Source organism: Eumetopias jubatus, unplaced genomic scaffold (assembly GCF_037043125.1).
Source record: "Eumetopias jubatus isolate StellerSeaLion01/CBP00866 unplaced genomic scaffold, mEumJub1_p1.0 scaffold_8, whole genome shotgun sequence".
NCBI classification, from domain to species: Eukaryota; Metazoa; Chordata; class Mammalia; order Carnivora; family Otariidae; genus Eumetopias; species Eumetopias jubatus.
This window is the reverse complement of record NW_028274814.1, coordinates 137,702,953-137,725,272: the sequence shown is the minus strand read 5'-3', so window position 1 is coordinate 137,725,272 and position 22,320 is coordinate 137,702,953. Positions and strand designations below refer to the sequence as shown.

Below are 22,320 nucleotides of genomic sequence, written 5' to 3'. Positions count from 1 at the left end.
CGTGCCCATGTCACCTGTGGGACCCGGGGACGCTGCCGCTGCGCCCTCCTCTGCTCTCCAGAGCCCTGGGCTGTTCTGGGGGTGGGGTGGGGTGGGGTGGGGTGGGGCGGGGGAGCCACGCTACCCCGGCATTTGGGACTCTGCGGCCCTGGAGGGAGGTGCAGGCCGGCTGGGTGGGAGGCTCAGCACGAGGGGTCTCTGGGAGACAGACTCACCTGATTGTACAGACGCTGAATCTCGCAGATGGTGTGGACACTGGCCGATCTCTGGAACAGGCCCTCAGTGTGGAGTCCTACGGAGAGAGGACCTTCAGGCATCTCACAGGTCCTAGCACATCAGGTTTCTGGAACATTCCATGACTCCTCCTGCCCACATATCACCCTCCTGTGGCTGGCAGGGAAGGCTCTCCAGCCTGGTTCATTCCACAGCCACCCCCACTGTCCAACATCCCCACTTTTACTCCTCAAACTACTATACTCCCCAATCCCTCCTGACTCTACTTCTGCGGCCCCCAGGAAGGGAGCATCTAGACAGACAGACCTGGAGTCCAGCCCAAGTCTGCTCCTCCAGCTGTGTGACCTCAGTGAAAGCACACAGCCGCTCTGAGCTCGAACGCCCTGTCTACAGAGTAAGGCCACAAGCCCCTGCCTCTGAGGGCTGCAGAAAGGATCCACGGGACGAGGCATAGCATCCAGAAGGCTCCACACGTGCTGACTCATCCAGTATGGTAGCCACTGGCTGCACAGGGTGATTTAAATTTCCATTTAAGTAGTAAAAATTAAATAAAGTTAAAAATCCCCAGTTGCCCAATATATGAGACACCTACTAGGAAGTGCTTGTTTGGGCTATTGCCACCAGCAGCTAGAGGCTACGATTTTGGACACGGCGAATATAGAATGCTTCTAAGTGTTATGAGATAGCACTGGGCTCCGCTCCCAGTCTCTTCTCCATTCTGAAACCGAGTGAGCTATTCAACATTATACGTCTGATTCTGATCAGTCTGTAAATGGAGCCATTCCCCGTCTTCATAGGTAAGCTTCCCATGGGGCCTTACCACGGACGTGCACAGTCCGGCCTCTCCAGCCCCACTGCCGCCTCCTCCAGCCTCCAGTCTGCCCCACGCTCCTTACTACTCCCGGCCTTTGCATGCACTGTTCCCTCTGTGTGAGTGGCTGGTCCCTCTCTTTTCCTTCTGAGAGACTGCAGTAGGAAAAGTTCTGAGGTGGCTCCCAAATTCCTGGACCCTGTGGTGGGGACACTTTCTCCCAGGTATTCATCCAAACACTAGTCTACATGTTGCAGGGAAGGAACTCTGCAGACAGAAGTCAGGTCCAAAGCAGCTGACCTTAAGATGGAGATTATCTTGGGTGGGCCTGACCTAATCGGGCAAGCTTTTGAAAAGGGACCAGGTTCTTCCTGGCAACAGAGATCTGGAGCGTGGAGGCTGGGATTCGACATGTGGGAGGGTGTCTGTTGGTGGGGGCTGGGGGGCACATGGGAAGGGGAAAGTATGCCGCCTCTAGGAAGAGAAAGAGGCTGACAGCCGCCAAGGAAATGGGCATTTCTACATGAACTGAGTGTGGCCAACAACCCCACTAATGAGTGTGGAAATCCAGAAAGAAATGCAGCCTGGCTAACACCTGGCGTTTCGCTCTGTGAGACCCTGAGCAGACTGGCCGCAGGGCACCCAGACTTCTGACCTATGGAAACTGAAAGAATAAATTCATGCCGTTCGAAGCCACTAAGTGATCATTTGTTATGCAGCAGAGGAAGGTGATCCAGTGACCCTCGGCCCACGTGTCAGAGCTCAGGTCCCCTGATCTCCAGGATAGCTCACCCCCGTGTAAGTCTGTGGTTGTCACAGCGTTAACGGAGGAAAACATCACGGAGTCTCTCGGTTCCGACCGTGAGCCCCCCAGAACAAGGGCTGGGTGCTGCGGTCACCACGGCAACCCCAGCACGTCCATCCAGGCTGGATGCAGGGAAGCGCCCGATGAGTACACGCTTAATCATGTACTCATCCAACAAATATATACAGAGTTCCTACTCAGGCCTGGGTTTTTTGTTTGATTTTGTAATAAAGGAATTGATACGTTAAACCCAGGGAGACTCCCTTTCACGGTTTCTGACTCATGGTCGTTAAGCACTATCTTCTGTCAGTTCCTGAAACACGGAGCAGAATGGGAAGTGCTGCAAATGACTTCTCGCCAAAGTAGAGACCATTCCAAACGACAATCGGATCCCCCAGCTAGAGAGGCGCTGCCTCACAGAGCTTTCTATGATTAGAACAAGCAGTTCCAGGAGCACGCCAAGTAACAGAGGACCAGGGACCCCAGCTGTGGTGGCTCCCACATCTCGTCTGATGCACCCCCACTCCCGCTCTGCAGCATCTGCACCTGCAGGTGGTCCCCCACACCGCCTGACGGCCTGTCCCACCCAGAGACCCATCCTCCTGTCAGGGTGAAAGCAGCCTCCATACCTCCGCCCTCTCCCTGTGGATCCGAGCTCTGGCATCAGGAGTCTTGGAGGACCCATAAGACTCACCCCTTCTGGTCACTGAGTGCACCCACCCCACTGGGGAAGGCACCTGCAAACCAAGCTATCTATCATGACAAAGGGGTCCCTTTATGGGAGGGCTTTACGTGTATCGTGTCATTTAGGCCCAGGTACTGTTACTAACCCCACTGGGCAGATGAGGAATCAGAGGCCCAGAGAAGGAAAGTAACTGCCCAAGGTCACACAGCCAATACACAGTGGAGCCAGGATTCAAACCCAGACAATCCGTGTGCTTGAGACCAGTCCATCCTGGTCAGCCTCCCTGCACAGGTTCCAGCCCCTCCAATTCCTTGGTCTGCAGGGTGCTCAGGCAGTGAGTCAGCTCCCCCCCACAGGGAGGTGCACCCAGAGGCCCTCACACCCCTGGCTGAAGTCAGGTCTCACTCACCTTTCTCTCTCAGGTAGGTCACTGTGAACCTCAGCACAGGTGGGATGAGCTCACCGTGATTTTTGTCCTTGAGGCCGAGGGGAAAGAAAAGGAAGAAACAGTGTTTACCTGGGCATGACAGGAGACTCTGATGCCCTCCACGCCACCATGAAAGCAGAGATGCAGAAGTAGTAAAAAGGACAGTGCAGCAGCTGAGGGCTCCACCAAGAGGATGCACGTGATACAGGGCAGACCTGGGGGCTGGGGGTGGCTTCCCATGGGGCAACTTCTGAGCTAGGTTGTGAGGGATGAGGAGGAGCCTGTGGAGGACAAAAGAGGGAGGGGCCCAGGCAGCAGGGCATCAGGGGAGGCCCAGAGGCATGAGCACAGGTGGCCGTGAGGGCAGACCCAGGAGAGCCGGACTAGATGCTGACCCATCAAACAACATGCCTGGTAACACCCAGCCTCTTACTGCGCTCAGCTCATCGGATAGAGATTCGATACACAAGGCAACGTTAAAACACAGGTACAAATATAAAAGGATGGCCCTCCCAGACACACACACACACACACACACACACACACACACACACACACACCTCCACCCCAGGTAATAGAGTTTGCATCTGAAGCCAGAGCCACCTACAGTGAGCTGGCCCCACTGGGCTCCTGCGTAAAATGCTTGTTTTTCTCTTTCCTCCTCTGTTGAATGTTCTTGTCCCGAAAGGCAGCATACTTGGGATGGAGGAGAAAGGGCTCTGAAGTCAGACATACCTGGCTGGAGCCCTGCTCTGCTACATTTTGGCTGAGAAGAGTAGGTGTGTTCCTGTTCTTAGGCAGCATGTTCTCTAAATGTCAGTTAGGTTAATTTGGCTGATGGTGTTGTTCAAGTTTTCTAGACTGTTGGTTTTCTACTTATCCTACCAATCATTTAGGAAAGGGTACTAGAGTCTCCTCATGGAACTGTGTGTCTATTTCTTTCTCGGTTCTACTAGCTTCTCCTTTATGTATTTTAAAGCTCAGTTATTAGCCCATAAATTTTTAAAATGATGTCTTCTTTATTATTATGAGATATCCGTCTTTGTCCCTGGGCTTATTTCTTGTTCTGAGGTCTACTTTGCCTGATATTAATACAGCCACTCCAGCCTTCTTTTGGTTGGTGGCTGTAAGGCATATCTTTTTCCATCCCTTTACCTTTTCTTAAAAAAGGTTTATTTACTTATTTCAGTGAGAGAGAGCGAGCATGCATGAGGTGGGGAGGGACAGAGGAAGAGGGAGAGAGAAACCGAAGCAAACTCCACGGTGAGTGGGAAGTCCAACATGGGGCTCAGTCTCAGATCTGAGCTGAGATCAGACCTGAGCTGGAACCAGGAGTCGGATGCCCAACCAACTGCGCCATCCAGGCACCCCTCGATCCTTTTACTTGTAACAACTTGTAGTCTTCTAACCCTTTGTATTTTATTTTAAATATTTTATTTATTTATCTGACAGAGAGAGAGACAGCAAGAGGGAACACAAGCAGGGGGAGTGGGAGAGGGAGAAGCAGGCTTCCCGCGGAGCAGGGAGCCCGACGTGGGACTCGATCCCAGGACCCTGGGATCATGACCCGAGCCGAAGGCAGACGCCTGACGACTGAGCCACCCAGGCGCCCTGTAATAGCGGTTTTAATGCTCTTATCTCCTAATCCCTTCAGCTCTGTCACTTGTGTATGTGATGGTTAATTCTGCATATCAACTTGACTGGGCCAAGGGGTGCCCAGCTATTTGGTTAAACATTATTCTGGATGTGTCTATGAGGGTACTTTTGGATGGGATTAACATTTGGACTGGTGGGCTGAGTAAAGCAGATTGCCCTCCCTAAGCAGGTGGCCCTCATCCAATCAGTTGAAGGTCTGGATAGAACAAAAGGCTGAGTAAGGGAGAATTCAGTCTCTTCACCTATCTCTGAACTGGGACATCAATTTTCCCCTGCCTTTGGAGTCTGACTCAGACTGGCACTACCCGCATTGGCTCTCCTGGGTCTCCAGATTACCAATTGCAGATACTGGGACTTCTCAGCCTCCATACTCACATGAGCCAATCCCTTATAATAAATATCTTATTGGTTCTATTTCTCTAAAGAACCTATACTAACACACTGGGTCTGTTTCTACTGATTGGTTTTTCTCCTAGTTACAGAACATGCTTCCCTGTTCCCACCTTGTACTTTCTCTTTGGGAATTTTATGTTGTTGGTTGCTGGATCTTTTTTTTTTTTTGTATTCCTCTGAATGGAGATGAACTTTGTGTGTCTTGCTTTAAGTCATCTGGGAACAGGTAGATCCTTTCAAGGATTGCTTTTAAGTTTGCAAGGGAGGCTCTAGAGCAGGGGTCAGCCTAGGGCTAATGTAACTCCACTACTAAGATGGAAACTTCACCCAATGCTTTGGGTACTGAAGCCTTTAGCTGGGAGAACACTTGCCATTCTCAGCCCTGTGTGAGCTCTGACAGTTTGGGGGCCTAGTACTTTCCAGTGGTGCTTTTAATTTCCTTTCATATATAAACAGTTTAAACACTCAGCCAAAGACTAGAGGGTACCTTCTCTAGATGTCCAGAGCTCTCTGTGCAGCTCCCTCCTCCCTGGAACTCTGTCCCCCAACGTCACCCAACTAAAGTCCCACCAACTCTGAACTCTGTGACCTCACTTCTGCAAGAACACTGACTCTGTCTGGCCTCTCCCTGCTCTGCAGCCTGGAAATGCTCTCCCGGCAGTGGGCTGGGGCAATCCCGGGGCTTGTGGCTCTTCTCTCAGGGATCACAGTCCCGTGCTGCGTGTTGCCCAATGTCTGAAAATGCCTGTCTTCATCATGTGCTTCTCTAGTTTCAGGGAGGACAGTAAATTTGTTCCGTGACTCAATCATGGCAAGAAGCAGACATCACCCATTTATCGTTGAAGGGTTTCTGGAGGCGGAGAGGCGGCCTCATGCCTGGCTACAGTCCGTGGTACCCTCCAACCTTCCCTGGCTCTCATTCTGCTCCATCAACAAGTAAGACCTTTGAGAAAACGGGGGCAGGAATGGGGCAAGTATATCTACCCCTCCAATCCTAACACACAAATACGGACCTCCGCCTCTTCCCCGGCTCCCCAAGAACAGCCCAAAGTTCAGCAATCCCCAGCTCTTTCGGAAAAGTCAGTCACCTCACAATTACATTACTCCTTGCTATTCGCTTGCATATATACTGTTTCATTTGATTCCAACAGGGTGGAATGAGACAGCCTAGGCTGTTATTACCCCTGCTTCACAGATAACAAATGAGGTGCCCAGTAAGAGAAGTTTTCTGTCCCTACCCCACAGCCGGCCACAGGAGGGGCCGGATGCACAGTCAGCTTTCTCTCCGTGATTCCTCGAGACACGTGAGACACGTGTGCTTAATAACAGCATCGCTGTTACCAAAATGCAGGTTAAAATGTAGCCACTGGCATATGGTTGCATTATAATGGAACCCAAGGTTGGAAGTAAGCAAATAACCAAATAACCAAAAACTGTGTCGAGGACTGAAGGTATACGAGTTGATCTTCCTGGCCTCACCAGAACTAAACTCGATGTGAAAATTTTGACTGAAGCAACCTTAGGACGTTTCCTTCCTCTTTTGCCACAAGAGTTCTCCCAGGGGCACTGACTTCCCTGAAGCTTAGCGAGCCCTGAGATTCCCTGTGCCCGCCCCCCCCCCACCACCCAGCGGCCCTGAGGACGCTGTTCCAGGCCCCTCCTGCCAACACTAGCTCTCTTTCTTCCAGCTAAAAACACATCTGTGCCTACATGTCACACACTGACTAGACCCGGGTCCCAGAGCTGCAGTGGGTGTTCGGGTTGGGGACTCTTTTCTTCACCATCGGCCACCCCCACCTGGTGGGTGAGCCTGAGGATCGCCTCAGGGAAGGCAGTGAGCACAGGGGAGGGTGTCCTCTAGGAGGCGAGGGAGGGTCTGACAGGGAGGTGTCCACTCCCCTCGGGAGCCCCTATGTTCCAGGGCAAGACGGGCCAACCCTGGCATGTGGTGATGACCCACAGCGTCAGGCTCTAAGGAAGCACATGACCTTTCTGGAACGGGGGAGTCAACAGTACGTGCCCCGAACCTTAAAAACGGCCACATTCTCTGATGCTGGAAATCCACCCACTCCTAGGAATTCATCCCAAGGAAATGATTCCAGATGTGTGTGCAAGGCCTGAGTCAGCTTCAGTCTCTTCACACGCAGCGTCCACCACAGGACGTGAGACACGGTAAAACAGTAGATACTTCGGGGATAACGGGAAGAGCGGATCTCCGTGGTGTTCTCGACAGAGAACGCTGGCTGGGCACCACGGGGGGGCAAGCGAGTGTTTGCTGCTAAGTCTTCCTTCCCTCTCTGCCTCGCCAGGCCTTCCTGCAGGACGGCCACCTCCCTGTCTCACTGATGGTGGCTTGGCCATGTGACCTGCTCCGGGCTGGCAGCAGGCGTGATGTTTACCACCTCCAAGGAGAAGCTCTGAACGGGACTGTTGTAGCTTGGCTTGGGCATGCTCGCTCCCCTCCTCCAGCAGGACAGCAGCCTGTCCCCGAGAGCCCACTCTCTCAGCCTGGCGTCAGAAACAGAAGTCACGCAGAGCTGAGCCGAGCCGCCGCCTACATGCACACCTACACAACCTGAGCAAGAATAAACACTTGTCATCAGAACCCGCCTGAGACTGAGACTGTTATGTGGCACAACCTAGCGAGAGCTGACAAATACACATGGGAAGAAAGACCGCACGGCTCTCAGGGAGCTCAGAGTGCATATTGTAGAGGAAGTATATTTCAGGGACACCTTGAGGAAGATGTTGGATTTGGACGGGACACACGGGGAACGCAGGGAACATGCCTGAAGGTGAGAAAGCAGGGGCTCTTTTGAGAAACGGCTGGAACTCAGGTGGGGAAACTGAGGCCCTGAGCATTTAAGCTATTGGACCAAATAAGTGCAGGGCCAGGATTCGAACCCAGACCGGCAAGCTCCAGAATCCAGCCTCTCAGCACAACACCAGAACTGGAACATAAACAAAAGTCACAGATGAACGGGAATGAAGAGTGTGGTTGGCGATTACCCACTAATGGCACGCGCGCTTGGCCCCCAGGCGGAGGGTCACCACCGAGATGTACGGGCAGCCGAACAGAAGCCGAAAGCGTGGGCTCTGGCATCCGACTTCCTGAGACCGAATCCTGGCTCTGCCGCCACAGCCAGGAGACCCAGACACACCACGCAACCTGCCTGTGTCCCGTGCCTCTATTTCCTCTTCTGTTAAATGGGGTGACCGTCGTGCCCGCCTGCCAGGGTGGCTGAGTTAGCACCAGCAAAGCCCTTAGGACAGGCCCTGGTACCCCAAAACCATTCAGGAGATGTGACTTACAGAACAAATGACGTCACATGATCCAAAGACTCAACAACTGTAAAAGGAAGAATTAAACTAAAACTCACCTCACACTCTTGGCCGTGGATGCTTAGCGGGATGCTGCGGTAAATGCACATAAATTCTTGTCGCCTTCAGACTCCTCTCCTGCTAAGACCCTGGCACACTCACCCACGAGCAAGGCAGGCTTCCTCTTGTCCTCTCTCGGGGCCAGAAACTGCAGCTGGGACCCCCCCGAGAGGCAGTCCCCCACCGATCAGGCCCGCACAGTCTCGCGGCCTGGCACGCGCTCACGTGGGGCACGCGCCACTGCTGCGCATCTCAGCTTGGATGCTGCAGGCACACAGAGACACACCACAGATGCTCATCTCTCCCACATCTCTGGCCTCCTGCTGGCCCACAGCCTGCCCTCCGCCCAGCACACCCTCCTTCCCCGCTCCAGGCTCAGGCCAAAGTCCTCCTCCTCTGAGGCCTCCTCTCTGCAGGGCACGGCTCCCCATCCATCATTCCCTCGGTGCTGTGTGTGGACCCCACGACACCTACAGCCTTCTTCTCTGAGTCACCATTGTTGACAACCCTTGTCACAGAGCACCTCGCCCATGGTACCAAGAATGCTGGCAATGGCTGACCGCCAAAGGCCCTGTACTGTGCAGACATGGCCCAAGTGCCCAAAATGTATTAACTCACTGAATCTTCGGGACAGTTCTGGAAGTTTCCATAATAAACCCCATTTACAGACAAGGAAACCGAGGCTCAGAGGGTTCATGGAACCTGCCCGTGGCCACATGTGTGGAGAATCATCAGTGGCCGCTGTGGACGTCTGTGTCCTAACACCTGGGAGCTGTGAATGTGCTCCCTTCCGCGGCACAAGGGACTCTGCAGGTGACAGGTGGGGAGATCACCCCAGACTGTCCGGCAGGCTCAACAGAAGCTCACAGGAGGCAGGAGGGCCAGACTCAGAGAGGAGACAGATGACAGAAGCAGAGGTCAGAGCAAAGCACTTTGAAGGTGGGGGACAGAGCCTTGAGCCAAGAAACCAGGAAAGGAAGCTCTTTTGACCAAGAGAATATGGCAGAAGCAACTGTCTCGTTTCCAGGCCCCGGCCTGAAGACTCTGGCGGTTTCCACTTGTCTCAGGAATCCCCTGCCAGAAGCCGTGAGCTGCCCCGTAAGAAGGGCGGCCACCTCGAGGATGTCCTGTGGGGCGGCCGTGTCCCAGCTGAGCCCAGCCTTCCAGCCATCCCTGCCAAACGCCAGGACATGAGGCAGCACCTCGGACCGCGGACCCCCTGGAGCCGCTGGGCCACACTGGACACCAGCGAGTAAGCTCTGCCAGCGCCACATGGAGCAAACCTGCCCGGCTGAGCCCCGCCCGAATGCCCGGCCCACAGAAATCAGGCTACAGAACAAAACGGTTGCTGTCTGAAGCTGCTAAGTGCTGGGGGGCCTGGGATGCACAACGGGGAACCGTCGTCAGGAGTGTGCAGCCAGGACTCAGAGCCCCGAGTCTGAACCCACAGCCCCTGCTCCTGTATCTTACCCATTTAGTTTCCATCGTGATTTCATGAGCCCAAGTTAGAGACCGGATGTGGATGCTGGCAGAGGCCCCATGCGCGGCTCGAGGTCCTGCAGCCCTGCGGTGGCAGAGCCGGCAGTGAGGTCCGGCCCAGCTCAAACCTGCCACCAGCATTCTGCAGCGACTCATCAGGTGGATGTACCACCAATGCTGCTCTTCCTTGTGCTCCAAGATTTGCAGAGGAGGCCTAAACAAGTGGCCCTGTGAACAACATAAAAACAGCACCAACAGTGCCAACGGGCCCTGACGAAGGTCACTGCCTTTGTGAGTCCTGTCGCCATGGGAACATGGGCGGACCCTCCCCACCCATCCCCGACTTGGCTCCCTGTGTCCCTCTGGAGTAGAGTCCAGTCCTCTCTGCACCCCTGGGGAGGGAGGGACGTGGTGAACGGGATGAGTGGCTCTTTTCCTCCTCCTGCTTCCTTTGGGAGCCAGACAGAGTGGTATAAGCTTTGGCCCTGCCCTGAAGAGGTGGGTGGCCCTAGGCCAATATCTTAGCCTCCCCAGCCTCTGTTTCCCCAAATGGAAAGCAGAGATGCTGGCACCATCCCTCCAGGGAGCTGCAAATAGTCAATGCCGAGGGACGTGGAAGGTTTTGTTGAGCTCTGAGTCAAATGTACTAACAATTAAAAATCACTGGACCGCCAGGGGCCGGGCGACTTCCCAGGCCAGATACGGGTGGCCCATTTCGGGTGAAGACGCAGGCTAAGGACCCTGCAGTGACTGGCCCAAGGTCTCCCAGCTCGAAAGCCTGGGTCTGTTCATTCCAAAGCCCGCACTAGTTAACATTTTGGGGAAGGGGTCCCCCTGAGACCTGCAAAGTAGGCCAGACAGTGATGAGCTACGCAAAGACCCCCTTGCCTATAACTTAGCCCACGTTTCCTTTTTCAAAAGCAGGCTGCCGGGGCAGGAACAGGCCTGTGAGATCATGAGAAACTGAGGTCCCAGAAGTGGAGGGGTTTGCTCAAAATTGCGAGGCCCCCAGCCAAGCCGCCTCCTCACCCGTGCATGCAAGGCGCATTTACTCCAGCTGGGCCTCTCGTGGTGAGCAGCAGAACCGGGTCCTGGCACTCCACCATCACTCTCGATGGTGCAGAAACCCACGCTGTGGATATCTCCTCCCTCCCCAGCCCAACCGGTGGCTTGGAGAGAGGCCTGCTCAGCCCACTGAGTAAGGGCAGAGAATGATCTCTGCCCTAGGAGCTCTGGATCAAAAGTGCTTCCTGGCTGGGCGGGGGTGCCCAGGGCAGCAGCAAACCCTGTCCTACCATGGCTCCCCTGTGCATCCCCATGTGTGTGGGCCTGGGCCAGCCTCCACAAGGAGGCACAGACTATTAAACCCACACCCTGAACTGAAGCTCCAAGGCGCACACCGGGCGCAGGGGGCTCTCAGAGGCAGAGCGCTATTCCCGGGTCAGCAGCGTGTGCTCCTGGCCAGCAGGCAGCCCGCAGGGAGCGCTGGGGATTCTCGCACATAATTCTTGAGTGTAGCCCCTCCCCTTGGGAGACACGCCTCGAGTAATTCAGAGCATGTTTCTTTCCTGGTTTTGTATGCAAGAAATGTACAAATGAGGAGAGAGTGTAGCTTTTTAGAAATAGTAGGGACAGGGAGGGGGAGGTCCCGGGTGCCGGAAGAACTGGGGAGCGCATGTGGACACCCCAGGAACCACAGTGGGCGGAGGACCGACGTGCACCAGTGTGCCCGCACGCTGCCAGGCCTGCTGGCCTCATCACTGTGCCCTCATTGGGACAGAAGACAAAGCAGACTCAGAGACAAATTATTTTATCTGAAGTCAGATGGCCTAGGGTTCAAATCAAAATTTGACTCCCGAGCTCTTGTACCTGCAGCAGACCACAGCCTTGCACTCTGGGTTGGGGGTTTGGTGGGGTTAACCCACCTGTGCAGCACTGGCCTCTCAGGGAGGTGAATGAAGAACTGGAAAGTTTTGTACCATGAGCGAGACCAGTCCCCAAAACTCTAATGGGGTGGGGGTTTCTAGCAAGTCAGGCTGACCCACATGACTGAGAACCAGAGCCCAAGGACGCCCGTTCCCCACCCCATTCCCAAAGAGCAGCATCTTCTGCTCTCCGGACAGCCCCGCAGTGCAGGAGACCAAAGACGAGTGTACCCGGGCACGCAGGGAAAGAGAAGGGGAAGCCCAACACCCCTTTCCTCGTGAAAGCAGATCCTGGCTCAGCTGAAACCTTCTGCTTTGGGAGACACACAGCTGGAAAAGCCACGCAATCCTGCTCACTAACAAAGAGCCCGAGGGGACCTCTGAATCTGTTGCCCCCAGATCCCATTTCCTGCAGATACAAGAGGAGGAGAGGTGGGGGCAGGGGGACACCCCCACTTCTCCCACGAGTCTGAAACTCCCACAACCCCTGTGAAGGAAAGATTTGCTCTGATCACGCACAAACTCTTGCAAAAAACAGAAGGGCCATGAAGCTAAGTCAAAGACATCACAACATAAAGTGACTACAGACCAGTTTTTCTCAGGAATATAGACACCAAATCATCCACAATATACTGGCAAAGCAAATTGAGCTATGAGTTAAAAGATGATCTACCACAAACACGTGTGATTTATCCCAAGAATACAAGGTCGGTTCAACATAAAAATCAAGCAGTGTCATCACCATATTAATAAAGGACAAAAGCTATGTGATCATCTCAATAAAGGCAAAAAAAGCGTAGGACACAAGCTCACATCCTTTCATAGAAAAAAGAAAAACAAGACCCAACCGCTCGACAAACTAGGAATGTTAGGGCTTTTCCTCCACTGGATAAAGGGCATCTATGAAAAACCCACAGCTAATATCACATTTAATGGTGAAAAACTCAGCCACTTCCCAATAAGAAGAGAAAAGACAAGGATGTGCACTCTCCCCACCGCTACCCAACACCGGAGGATCTGATCAGTGTGATCAGGCAAGAAAAGGAAATAAAAAGCGTCCGGGATAGACAGGAAGAAGTAAAACTATATTTACAAATGATACGATCTCGGATATAGAGAATACCCCAAAAATTCACAAAACATCTATTGGAACTAATAACTGATGTCAGGCGGCAGGATATATGGTCAGCACATAAAAATCAACCATTTCTATACACTAGCAGCGAACGATCCAAAAAATGAAAACACGAAACAATTTCATTTACAATAGCATCACAAAGGACAAAATACTTAACTAAATTTAACAAAAAAGTGCAAAACACGGAGACTGAAAACTATAAAACCTCACTGAAAGAAACAGAAAGATCTACCAAGATCTTTCCAACCCAGGATGGAAAGACATCCTGGGTTCATCAACTGGAAAATGTGGTATTGGGAAGGTGGCCATGCTCCCCAAACGGATCTGCAGAGACAGCACGATCCCTGTTGAAATCCCAGCTGCCTTTTTACAGAAATTGACAAGCTGATTCTAAAACTAATATGGAAATGCAAGAGACCCCAAAGAGCCAAAACCATCTTGAAAAAGAAGAACAAAGTCGGAAGACTCACATTTCCCGATTTCAGAACTTAGTACCAAGCTACAGTAGTGTGGCACTGACATTGGCCGATGGAAGAGAATCAGGAGTCCAGAGATAAACCCTCACGTTTATGGGCAATCGTTTTTTGACGAGGGAGCCAAGGCAATTCGGTAGCGGAGAGAATGGTCTTGTCAACAAATGGTCCTAAGTCTGTGTGGAGTCATCAGGGAAGGCTTCCTGGAGGAGGGGACAATGAAGGAGAAATGAGAGCAGGCAAGCCAGGCAGTGGGGACTCATTCACATGGTCTCCACACCTTGTTGTGAAGCTCCCCTGGGGCTGGAGGTGAGGAGGGCATTTTTGTTTTGTTTTGTTTTGTTTTGTTTTGTTTTGTTTTTAAAGATTTTATTTATTTGACAGAGAGAGACACAGCGAGAGAGGGAACACAAGCAGGGGGAGTGGGAGAGGGAGAAGCAGACTCCCCGCCGAGCAGGGGGCCCAATGCGGGGCTCGATCCCAGGACCCCGGGATCATGACCTGAGCCGAAGGCAGACGCTCAATGACTGAGCCACCCAGGCGCCCCAGGAGGGCACGGTTTTAAGTCCACTTACAGGGAAAGAAACCGGGGTGAGTTACATCATTGGCTTGACTTCCCAAAGCTGGGACCTGCGTCCCCTCCCTTACCCGAAGGAGGCCCTTATTTACCTGCCCTCTTTCGACTACCCTACAGCTGCCCAGATGGAGCTGTACGAGATGCACAGGTGCATTTCTCCCTCTTCAGGGATGGCAAAGAGCAAAGATACCTTGACTCTCTGACTCCCCCTTAATATATTAATTAGCTTGTTCTAAGGTGATAGCTTTCTGTTGTGTACTTCTGAACTTAACTCAGCAAATTAACATTTGTGAATAGGATTTGGTTATGAATTTTAACGACTTCCATTCATTTACAGTCCAAACAAATTACATATTTGGTGCTCTATTTAATATGTTTATTGCCATTTTATTGTAGTCATTTGCAATGAAACGGCGTAAAATATTAATTTAAAGAGGCAAGCCCATGGATTATCTCTCAAAGTGGCACACACAGAATGTTCTTCAAAGGCTGTCCAATGATACTCAATATTCCCTAAAGATATAACGAACTGGGGGCGCCTGGCCGGCTCGGTCAGTAGAGCAGACAACTCTTGATCTCAGGGTCGTGAGTTCAAGCCCTGCACTGGGCATAAAAAAAGAAAAAAAAAAAATACAATGAACTGATTTTTACAGTTACAAATGGCCCCAGAACAGAAATGAACCAAGGCTTTTATAAACGACATTTTTAGGGGCGCCTGGGTGGCTCAGTGGGTTAAAGCGTCTACCTTCGGCTCAGGTCATGATCCCAGGGTCCTGGGATCGAGCCCCACGTCAGGCTCCCTGCTCAATGGGGAGCCTGCTTCTCCCTCTCCTGCTCCCCCTGCTTGTACACTCTTTCTCTCTCTGTGTCAAATAAATCAAATCTTTAAAAAAAAAAAAAAAAGGACATTTCTAATATCCGTCTTCGATCTGCTAACGGAGAGCTCTGGGGGTCAAATGCTCTGTGAACACATTCTGGAAGGCATCTGTTCAAGACAGAAGGCCAAGGGTGTTTCCCCCACTCTGTACTCGGGTAGTTGGCTCTAGAAATCCATGAGCTAGGTGTGTTTTTTTTGTTTTTCATTTTTAAAGTATTATTGGACAATACGGACGCAGAAGTGGTTCTGAACACAAGACAGGCAAGCTGAAAGGCACTGCTGGGGTCGTCAGGCTAAGGGATTGATAACAGAAGCACGGGAGGCCTTAGGCATGGCCACCGAGGACCTGTTATCAGCCGGCACACCCCAAGGGCGGCACCAGCACTGACCCACAGGCCAGGCCGAAAGCACAGAGCGGACAACAGAAGACTCAGAAACCCACCTGGGCCCCTTGTCTGAGAGCTGAGGTTCAGCACCCCCAAGACCCCCCACCCCCATAGTCACTGCAGGTGCATCTCTACCTGCCTTCCCTGGCGGGCCTCAAGGGTGCTGGGGTCACACCAGCACATTTTTACAGTGTGTAAAGAAGGAAAATTTGGTACATTTTTGTTCCAGATATATTCGGGAACACTGTATTTGAACTGCATTCACGAAGTGCTTCCAAAGTGGCTCTTCAAGGGGACACCACTTGTGTATGAGTCCAGGTGGGGAGGCAGGGGTCTACAGCCGCACTGTCCTGCAGGCTGGCCGGGGCCATTTAAATTCACATCCGTTAAAGTTAGAAATTCAGTGCCTGTGCTGTATCAGCCACATTTCAAGAGCTCGACAGCACAATGGGCAGTGCAGACCAGCAGACCACGTCTATCATCGCAGAAAGTTCTGGAAAACAGGGCCCACCTTTAGCTGCTGGGACACACCCAAGGTATGGACTCCCACCTCCTTACCCACCTCCTGACCGTGTGCCAGCCTCGCCCTCAGGCCCACCCCCAGCCCCCCAGCCCCTCCCAGCCAGCCCCCATCATGTGCTCTGGGAATCAGGTTTTGGCACACCTCCCTCCCCCCACACACTTCTCCCTGCAGGTCTCAGCTTCCTATGCCCGCTGTAACTAATTACTCCAGACTCCATAGTTCAAAATGGCAGGAGCTTACGATCCTACACTCCTGGAGGTGTCAGAGGCTAAAATGGGTCAATGGGGCTGTTTTTTACAGAGGCTCTAGGGGAGAATCCATTCCTTACCTTTTCCAGCTCCTTGGGGCCACAGGCATTCCCTGACGTCACTCCAACCTCTGCGTCCTGCTTCCGTCCTCAAGCCTCCTCTCTGACTCTGACCCTCGTGATGACACTGGGCCCACCCAGATAATCCAGGCTCTTTCCCTCCCCATCCCAAGATCCCTCACTGAATCACATCTGCAAAGTCTCCTTCACTATGTAAGGTGACACAATCACAGGGACACTGACGTCCCTGGGGGCCATTATTCTTCCTGTCACACACCGCCCTCCTTCACTCTAGGCCAGGAAGAAAGAGGGGGTCCCCAGCATCTGTCTCCCCTGTAGCCCCACGGCCCCTACAAAAGGACAATGAAGAGTCCCCATACCCAGATGGCTTAGGAGAGGCAAGTGACAAGTCCCAGGCGGCAGGTGGGCATCCCCCAATGCCCTCGCCAGGACACTGTCCAGAGTCTCAATGCTCAAGCTTTCAAATTGTATCAAGTCCCACCAAGGGTCTTAAAGGTCATCAGATCTGGGTGTAGGAAAACGAACTGCATGCAAGCTTCCAACAAGAAATGACTCTCTTACATGGGACTGAGCAAACCGCTATCCGGGACCCACCACCACCCTCCAGACCCTGGCTTTCTACACATTATATGGACCAGACCCAACTGCCCCACGTGGCTGTCAGATAAAACATCTCCTTTGTCTGGCCTACGGGCAGCAGCGGAGGACACCAGGATGGACAAGGTGCTCACGGCCAAGCAGTGGAAACACCTGGGGAGGCTCCCCACGGCAGCCTGCTCGGATGGGCTGGTGAGGCAGGAGGGCCCTGTATTCAGCCTAGAGCATCAGGGAAGCCTTCCTGGAGGAGGTGCCACTGGATGAGTCTCCAAAAAAATGAAGTTGGCCCAGAATCCTTTACAAGGAAATGTTAACATTCACATCATCCAACTCATTCGCTCCAGAAATAAGTTAACAAGCTGTGATGGGGAGTGAGTTCAAGGTCACGTGGCTAATAAGGGGTGAGATCAGTCAGGAAGGATAGGGCATGCTGTGATACGAACGGTCCACGATCCAGCAGCTGGACCTGACAGAAGTTCATTTCTCACTCGTGCTCCACGTCCGGCGTGGGCGCCCACGGGAGGCACACTGTGGTCAGCCAGCGAGGCAGGCGGGCATCTCCACCCGGCCACCATCACCACAAGGCAGACCGTGAACTGGCTCCCAAAACCCCCTCCCGATGGGACCTGCCCCACGGCCGCCCCTGCCTCACTGGCCAAAGCAAAGCACATGGCTGTGCCTCACTTTGAAGCTGGTGGCACGCGTCCTGCCGTGGCTTGAGTCCCCGGCACACAGCTAGAACCCCAGGGACCCGGTCCCCTGCCTGCCGCTCGGTCCCCTGCACACGGCTGAGAACCCCAGGGACCTGGTCCCCTGCCCGCTGCTGGGTCCCCTGCACATGGGCAAGAACCCCAAGGACCCTGTCCCCTGCCTGCCGCTGGGTCCCCTGCACATGGGCATGTAGACACAGATGGAATCAGTGCTCCCGCCTCCAGGAAAAGCACGTGTTTCAGGTTCTCTGCAGGGGTAAGGGGGACTGCTGGAGACAAAGGTCTGGGCACGAGTGTCCCACGGTCCCCCAGAGGAAACCAGCAGTCCACATCCTGGCTCACTTACTATTGCAGACTGACGCCAAACTGCTGGGTGGGCAGAGGGGGCCGTGGTGGTGGTGTCCTGGCGGGAGGGGGCGACCTGCCCTTGTGTAGCTTCTGGAGCTTCTCGTCATACCTGCAGACATAGCAGAAGCACAGCTCTCACCTTGCAGGGGAGGAGCCGCGCGCCGCGGGGACCAGACGCCCCACGAACATCTGTAGGACGCCCTCGTCTTGTCCTTCTGGGCCCACGTGCCACACCACCATCCCACACACATGCATACACACACACTCTCCCCCACGACCATGGTGTTCACACAAAAAGCAGAGAGGATAATCCCCAACCCCAGCAAATGTCCGATCTCTCCTGCCAACCCCTGGCCAACATTTCACCCACATGTCCGCACAAAGGCTTCCCTCTGCTGGAAGCACCCTTCCCCACCTCTTGACCCAGCCACCTGTCCCCTGGAAACTCATTTCTTCCCGATATCCCCTTGCCACTAGTCCCCTCCCCAACTGTTGTCACCGACTTGAGGCCCCCCACCACCTGGGAGCATCCCGGGGGCAGGGTCACTCCCCACATGGTTCTGTGTGCCCAGCTTCTGGCGTGCGACTCGGCGCCCAGGAGTGCTCAACATCTCCCCTGCCCCTGCAAGCCTGCCCACCTCCCTGCAGCACGGCAAGGGCCCTGCTCCCTCCAAGGAGCCCCCGGAGGGGAGATGCAAAGGGCCGGGGGTCCAAGACCTGCCCTTGCGTGGCTGTGGGGCCAGCCGGCCACACGCCTTCCTCTGCACCCCATGGGAGAGACTGTGGAGCGGTGATCCCCGCTGCCATATAAACTCAAGTAGCGAATAGGCTTTCAGCAAAAGCCACCGGGTGGGCTGGCTTCCAGAGCACCTGCGACGCGCCTGAGAACATTGCACTCCGTATATACGGCGTTATCCACACGCCCGAGAATCTCCCCTGATCCTCTGCTCCCAAACACGGTAAACTCCAAGGCGGCGAACAGCAGTTACCGCGATGGCTTAGTATTTTTAAATCAGTTTGCCACGGGGGGAGGGAAGAGCCCCGCGTCTGCGTGCACAGCCTGCTGCAGGCTCAGCTCCCTGAGTCAGCAGTTAGCACCCTTGCTGACGCTGCATGTCTTGGGGCCAGATCTGCGGGGCGCACGTTTGAAGGCGCAGCCTTCCACACTAACGGGATGGGCCGAGGCCTGTGGCATCCCCTGGGGTGTTTCTACACCTCTGGGGACAGGGTCCGACTCACCGCAGAACCTCCAGGGGGACGATCAGCTGGCCATACTTGAGGTGTTCGCGGAGCTCACTCAAGTAGTTGAAATAGATTACTTTTTTCCCAAACTTATGACTAAAAAAGCAGAAGCAGGAGAATAAAAATGATGAGACGGAGAGGCCGTGCCGGGGGCGGGGCAGAGGCCGGGGCTACGGGGGAGGCAACACAGGCGCTTCTCATATAAGAAACCGTAAGTGCTGACACCAGTCGAAACCCGAACATAATAGAAGCAGCGCACGTCTGCAGATCTTTTGCTTTCATAAGAACTCGGATGCACCAAACACTCGGGAGAGTCTCATCTGCATAAAAATAAAGATCTGCCTCCAGTCTGAATCTGCCATGAATCTGCACGTTCGGGAGACAGTGGGGAGGGGCCCGGAGGGCTTGCAGCTTCTGGCTCCAGGGTGCCTTCCTGCTTGGGCACCCCCTCTCTGCGAGGGTCACACAAGGTGCTGCCTGCTTTCTCTCCAGGACGGTGTCACTCAGAAGGCCAGCCTGGAGTGAGCACCGTGGACACAAGCCCCAGCCGAATCCGCTTCCCCCCACCTCTCAGGGCCTCAGTCTCCCCCTCGGAAATGGGTTCTCCCTCTGAGTGAGACTGTCTGGGAAAACGTCCACTGTCCCACACCCGGTACACACCACCTGGGACCACTGCTACCGAAGAGCCCGCTCCCTGAGCTACAGAGCAGGGACAAGAACAAGATCCAACGGGTGAGGAGTCACACGCCCGGCCCCGCACCTGCTCCTGGTAAGCGATCACCGCCTGCCTAGCTCCTCATCGCGGCTCTACTGGAGGGTCACTGGCACCCACAGAGCTGGACAGATTTCACGGGCACGATGTGGGGAGCTGGGACACATGTATACGCCGTGATGCCATCACCACCGTCATGGGAACAAGCCGATCCATCGTCTACAAAGTGTCCCTCGCATACCCTTGCTTTGTGTGTGTGGTTAGAACACTCAACACGAAATGTACCCTCTGAACAAATTTTCAAGGGCACGGCACCATGTCGTCAACCGCAGGCTCCACTCTGGCTGTCGGGCAGACCTCTCGAACCTCTTCCCTGGGTCTCACGGAAGCCGAGCTGTTTTATCACGAGCCCGCCTGGAGCTGAAACCTGCGGGAGGCGCAGCCGCGTGCACTGGCTCCCCCTAGTGGGTGAGCGGGAATCAGGCCAGGTGCCCGGACCCCTAGCCACCTGCCCTCAGGGGCAGAGGGGGCCTGGCCATTCCGCATGCATGGCCGGCCTGTGGGGGGACACAGGTGTCAGCTTTTGAGCTGCAGGGAGACCTCTGGTGCCAGCCCCCTGCCCATGTAGGAGCACCCTCCAATGTTCGCTGTGTTTCTTCTGCCTGACCTCCTCTGGCTGGCCAGACACTTGCTGGTCACTGGGCTCTGGAGGGCAGATGCAAGCCAGGCCCTGCCTTCTGCCCCTCATGCCCCGGAAAGGCCTCGGGGCAGTGCATCCCAGGGACGGCAATGCAGGTGTGTGGGCAATCCCCAGGCCCCACCCCCAGAGGGTCAGAGTCAGAGGTAAGGGGCCAGGCCTGCGGACATTCCTGTTCATTCTCGGGCATTGGGGAGCCTCTGCACGTGTTCTCTTCACTTCCAGATGAGGACTCCGGGGCTCAGAGAGGTCACACAGCTGCCTGAGGTCACACAGCCAACAGGCGGCAGAGCCCGGTCCAGACTCCAGGGTCTCCAACCATGATTCCCGGGGTTCTCTCCTGGCACCTGTTTATGGCCATGCCTGAGGCAGGATAAGTGGCAGAACCACACGGGCTTGAGCTAGAATCCCCGCTGAGCCGTGACTTAACCTCTCTGAGCACCAACCTCCTCTCCTTTGGAAGAGGGAGAATACAGCTGACCTCATGGGACTGTTTTGGGGTGCTGTGCATGTAAGGTGTATAAGAAATTGTGATAAATTAATCACAAAAGGGCAGTAAACAATTTTTCAAAACGATGTTAGCAGCAAACACTGAGTATCTGCTAGGGCCAGGCAGGCCTTGTTCTAAACACTCTGCGTGTACAAGGCAACAAACTGTGGCAACAACAGAATGCGTGCAGTGACGCCATCAGCTGCACGGGGAAACCAAGGCAGAGGGAGGTTGTATCTCCTGCCGGGAGGACTGGGTGATCAGGGGCGGGGCAAAGACAAGCCCAAGCTCCTGAACCACCACAGCATCTGGGCTGCTGCACGACGGGCGGGGGCGGGGGGGCGGTGATTATTTCCCCGAGAACTCAGAGAGGTTTCTAGAACTCTTGAGAGCTTTGCTAAGGTGTACGACAGCACCAACGAGCAGAAGAACATCTGAACTGTCTTCTTGGGCAGTTGCGTCACCAGCACTGGCTTCCCCACGATGTCAAGTACGGCGCCAGCAGGTTGGTCCTGGCTAAGTAACAGAGCAGACGGACAAAATCCCAGCTTCCTAACAGGCATGGGTCTGCGGCGGCAGGACGGGCAAGCCGTGGGAAAACTGGCGGGCAATTCTCCTACAACGAAAGGAACTCTGGCCACAGAAGTCTCTCCCTGTGTTAAACGAGAGCAGACTCAGGTCTGCTATTCCAGAAATTCTCCAAGTGGAGCCTGCAGATCTGGGAGCTGCATCCGCGCCCCCTGGCAGGGCCACGTGGGCCACACTCTCTAGAATGAGTGCTGGTCTGAGTTTTGTGAGTCCTTGCAGTGAACCACCAAACCTGAGGTGGCCTTTGAGACCCCCGACACAGGTGCATAAAGTGGCCAGGGTGGGATTTAAAAATACCAGGTGCAAAGCTCACCGGTATCGTGAGCTGGTGTTCCTATTCAGGAACTTCAGGACCGTCAGCCCCATGACCCGCCATAGCCACGGGGTGGGAGGTGTACCCCAGACACATGGGTGCCCCAGAGATGAGACCTCCACGAGGCCACATATGGAGAGCTGTCCCCTCCCCCCACCACCAAGTCCGCAGGATGAAGCCTCCCACCCCAGTGAGGTTGTCGCCGAGAACGCCCCATACCTGATGAGGGGTTTGAAGATGGTCCACAGGACCTTGATGAAGTTGGTGGGGTGCACAACGTACAGTGCCTTCAAGTTCTTTCTGTACCTAAGGAGGGAAGCGTGAGATGACTTCAGAGCAACAAGCCCTACACCCTAAGGTGAGTAACCACGAAGCCCTAACCGTTAGCCTCAGAACCTTTGCTCTGTCAACAGAGCCAATTTAAGAACATTGAACCAAAAGCTGAAGGGGAAAATCAGGACCTCTCGTCCGCCGCCACCGACTGGCATGCGCGCAGCACTTTACAGTTTGCAAGAACAGAGCCCC

The 22,320-nt window shown here is 54.2% G+C and overlaps 1 protein-coding gene across 1 annotated transcript in view; it reads right to left on the bottom strand.

The window, feature by feature from the left end:
• ARHGAP8 (Rho GTPase activating protein 8) overlaps positions 1 to 22,320 on the bottom strand; it is a 42,551-nt gene that overhangs the window by 5,491 nt on the left and 14,740 nt on the right. Inside the window, 6 exon segments of the mRNA XM_088025746.1 lie at positions 216 to 292; positions 2,945 to 3,011; positions 13,117 to 13,123; positions 17,752 to 17,862; positions 18,993 to 19,091; positions 22,015 to 22,101. Coding sequence (XP_087881872.1) covers positions 216 to 292; positions 2,945 to 3,011; positions 13,117 to 13,123; positions 17,752 to 17,862; positions 18,993 to 19,091; positions 22,015 to 22,101 — 448 coding nt within the window.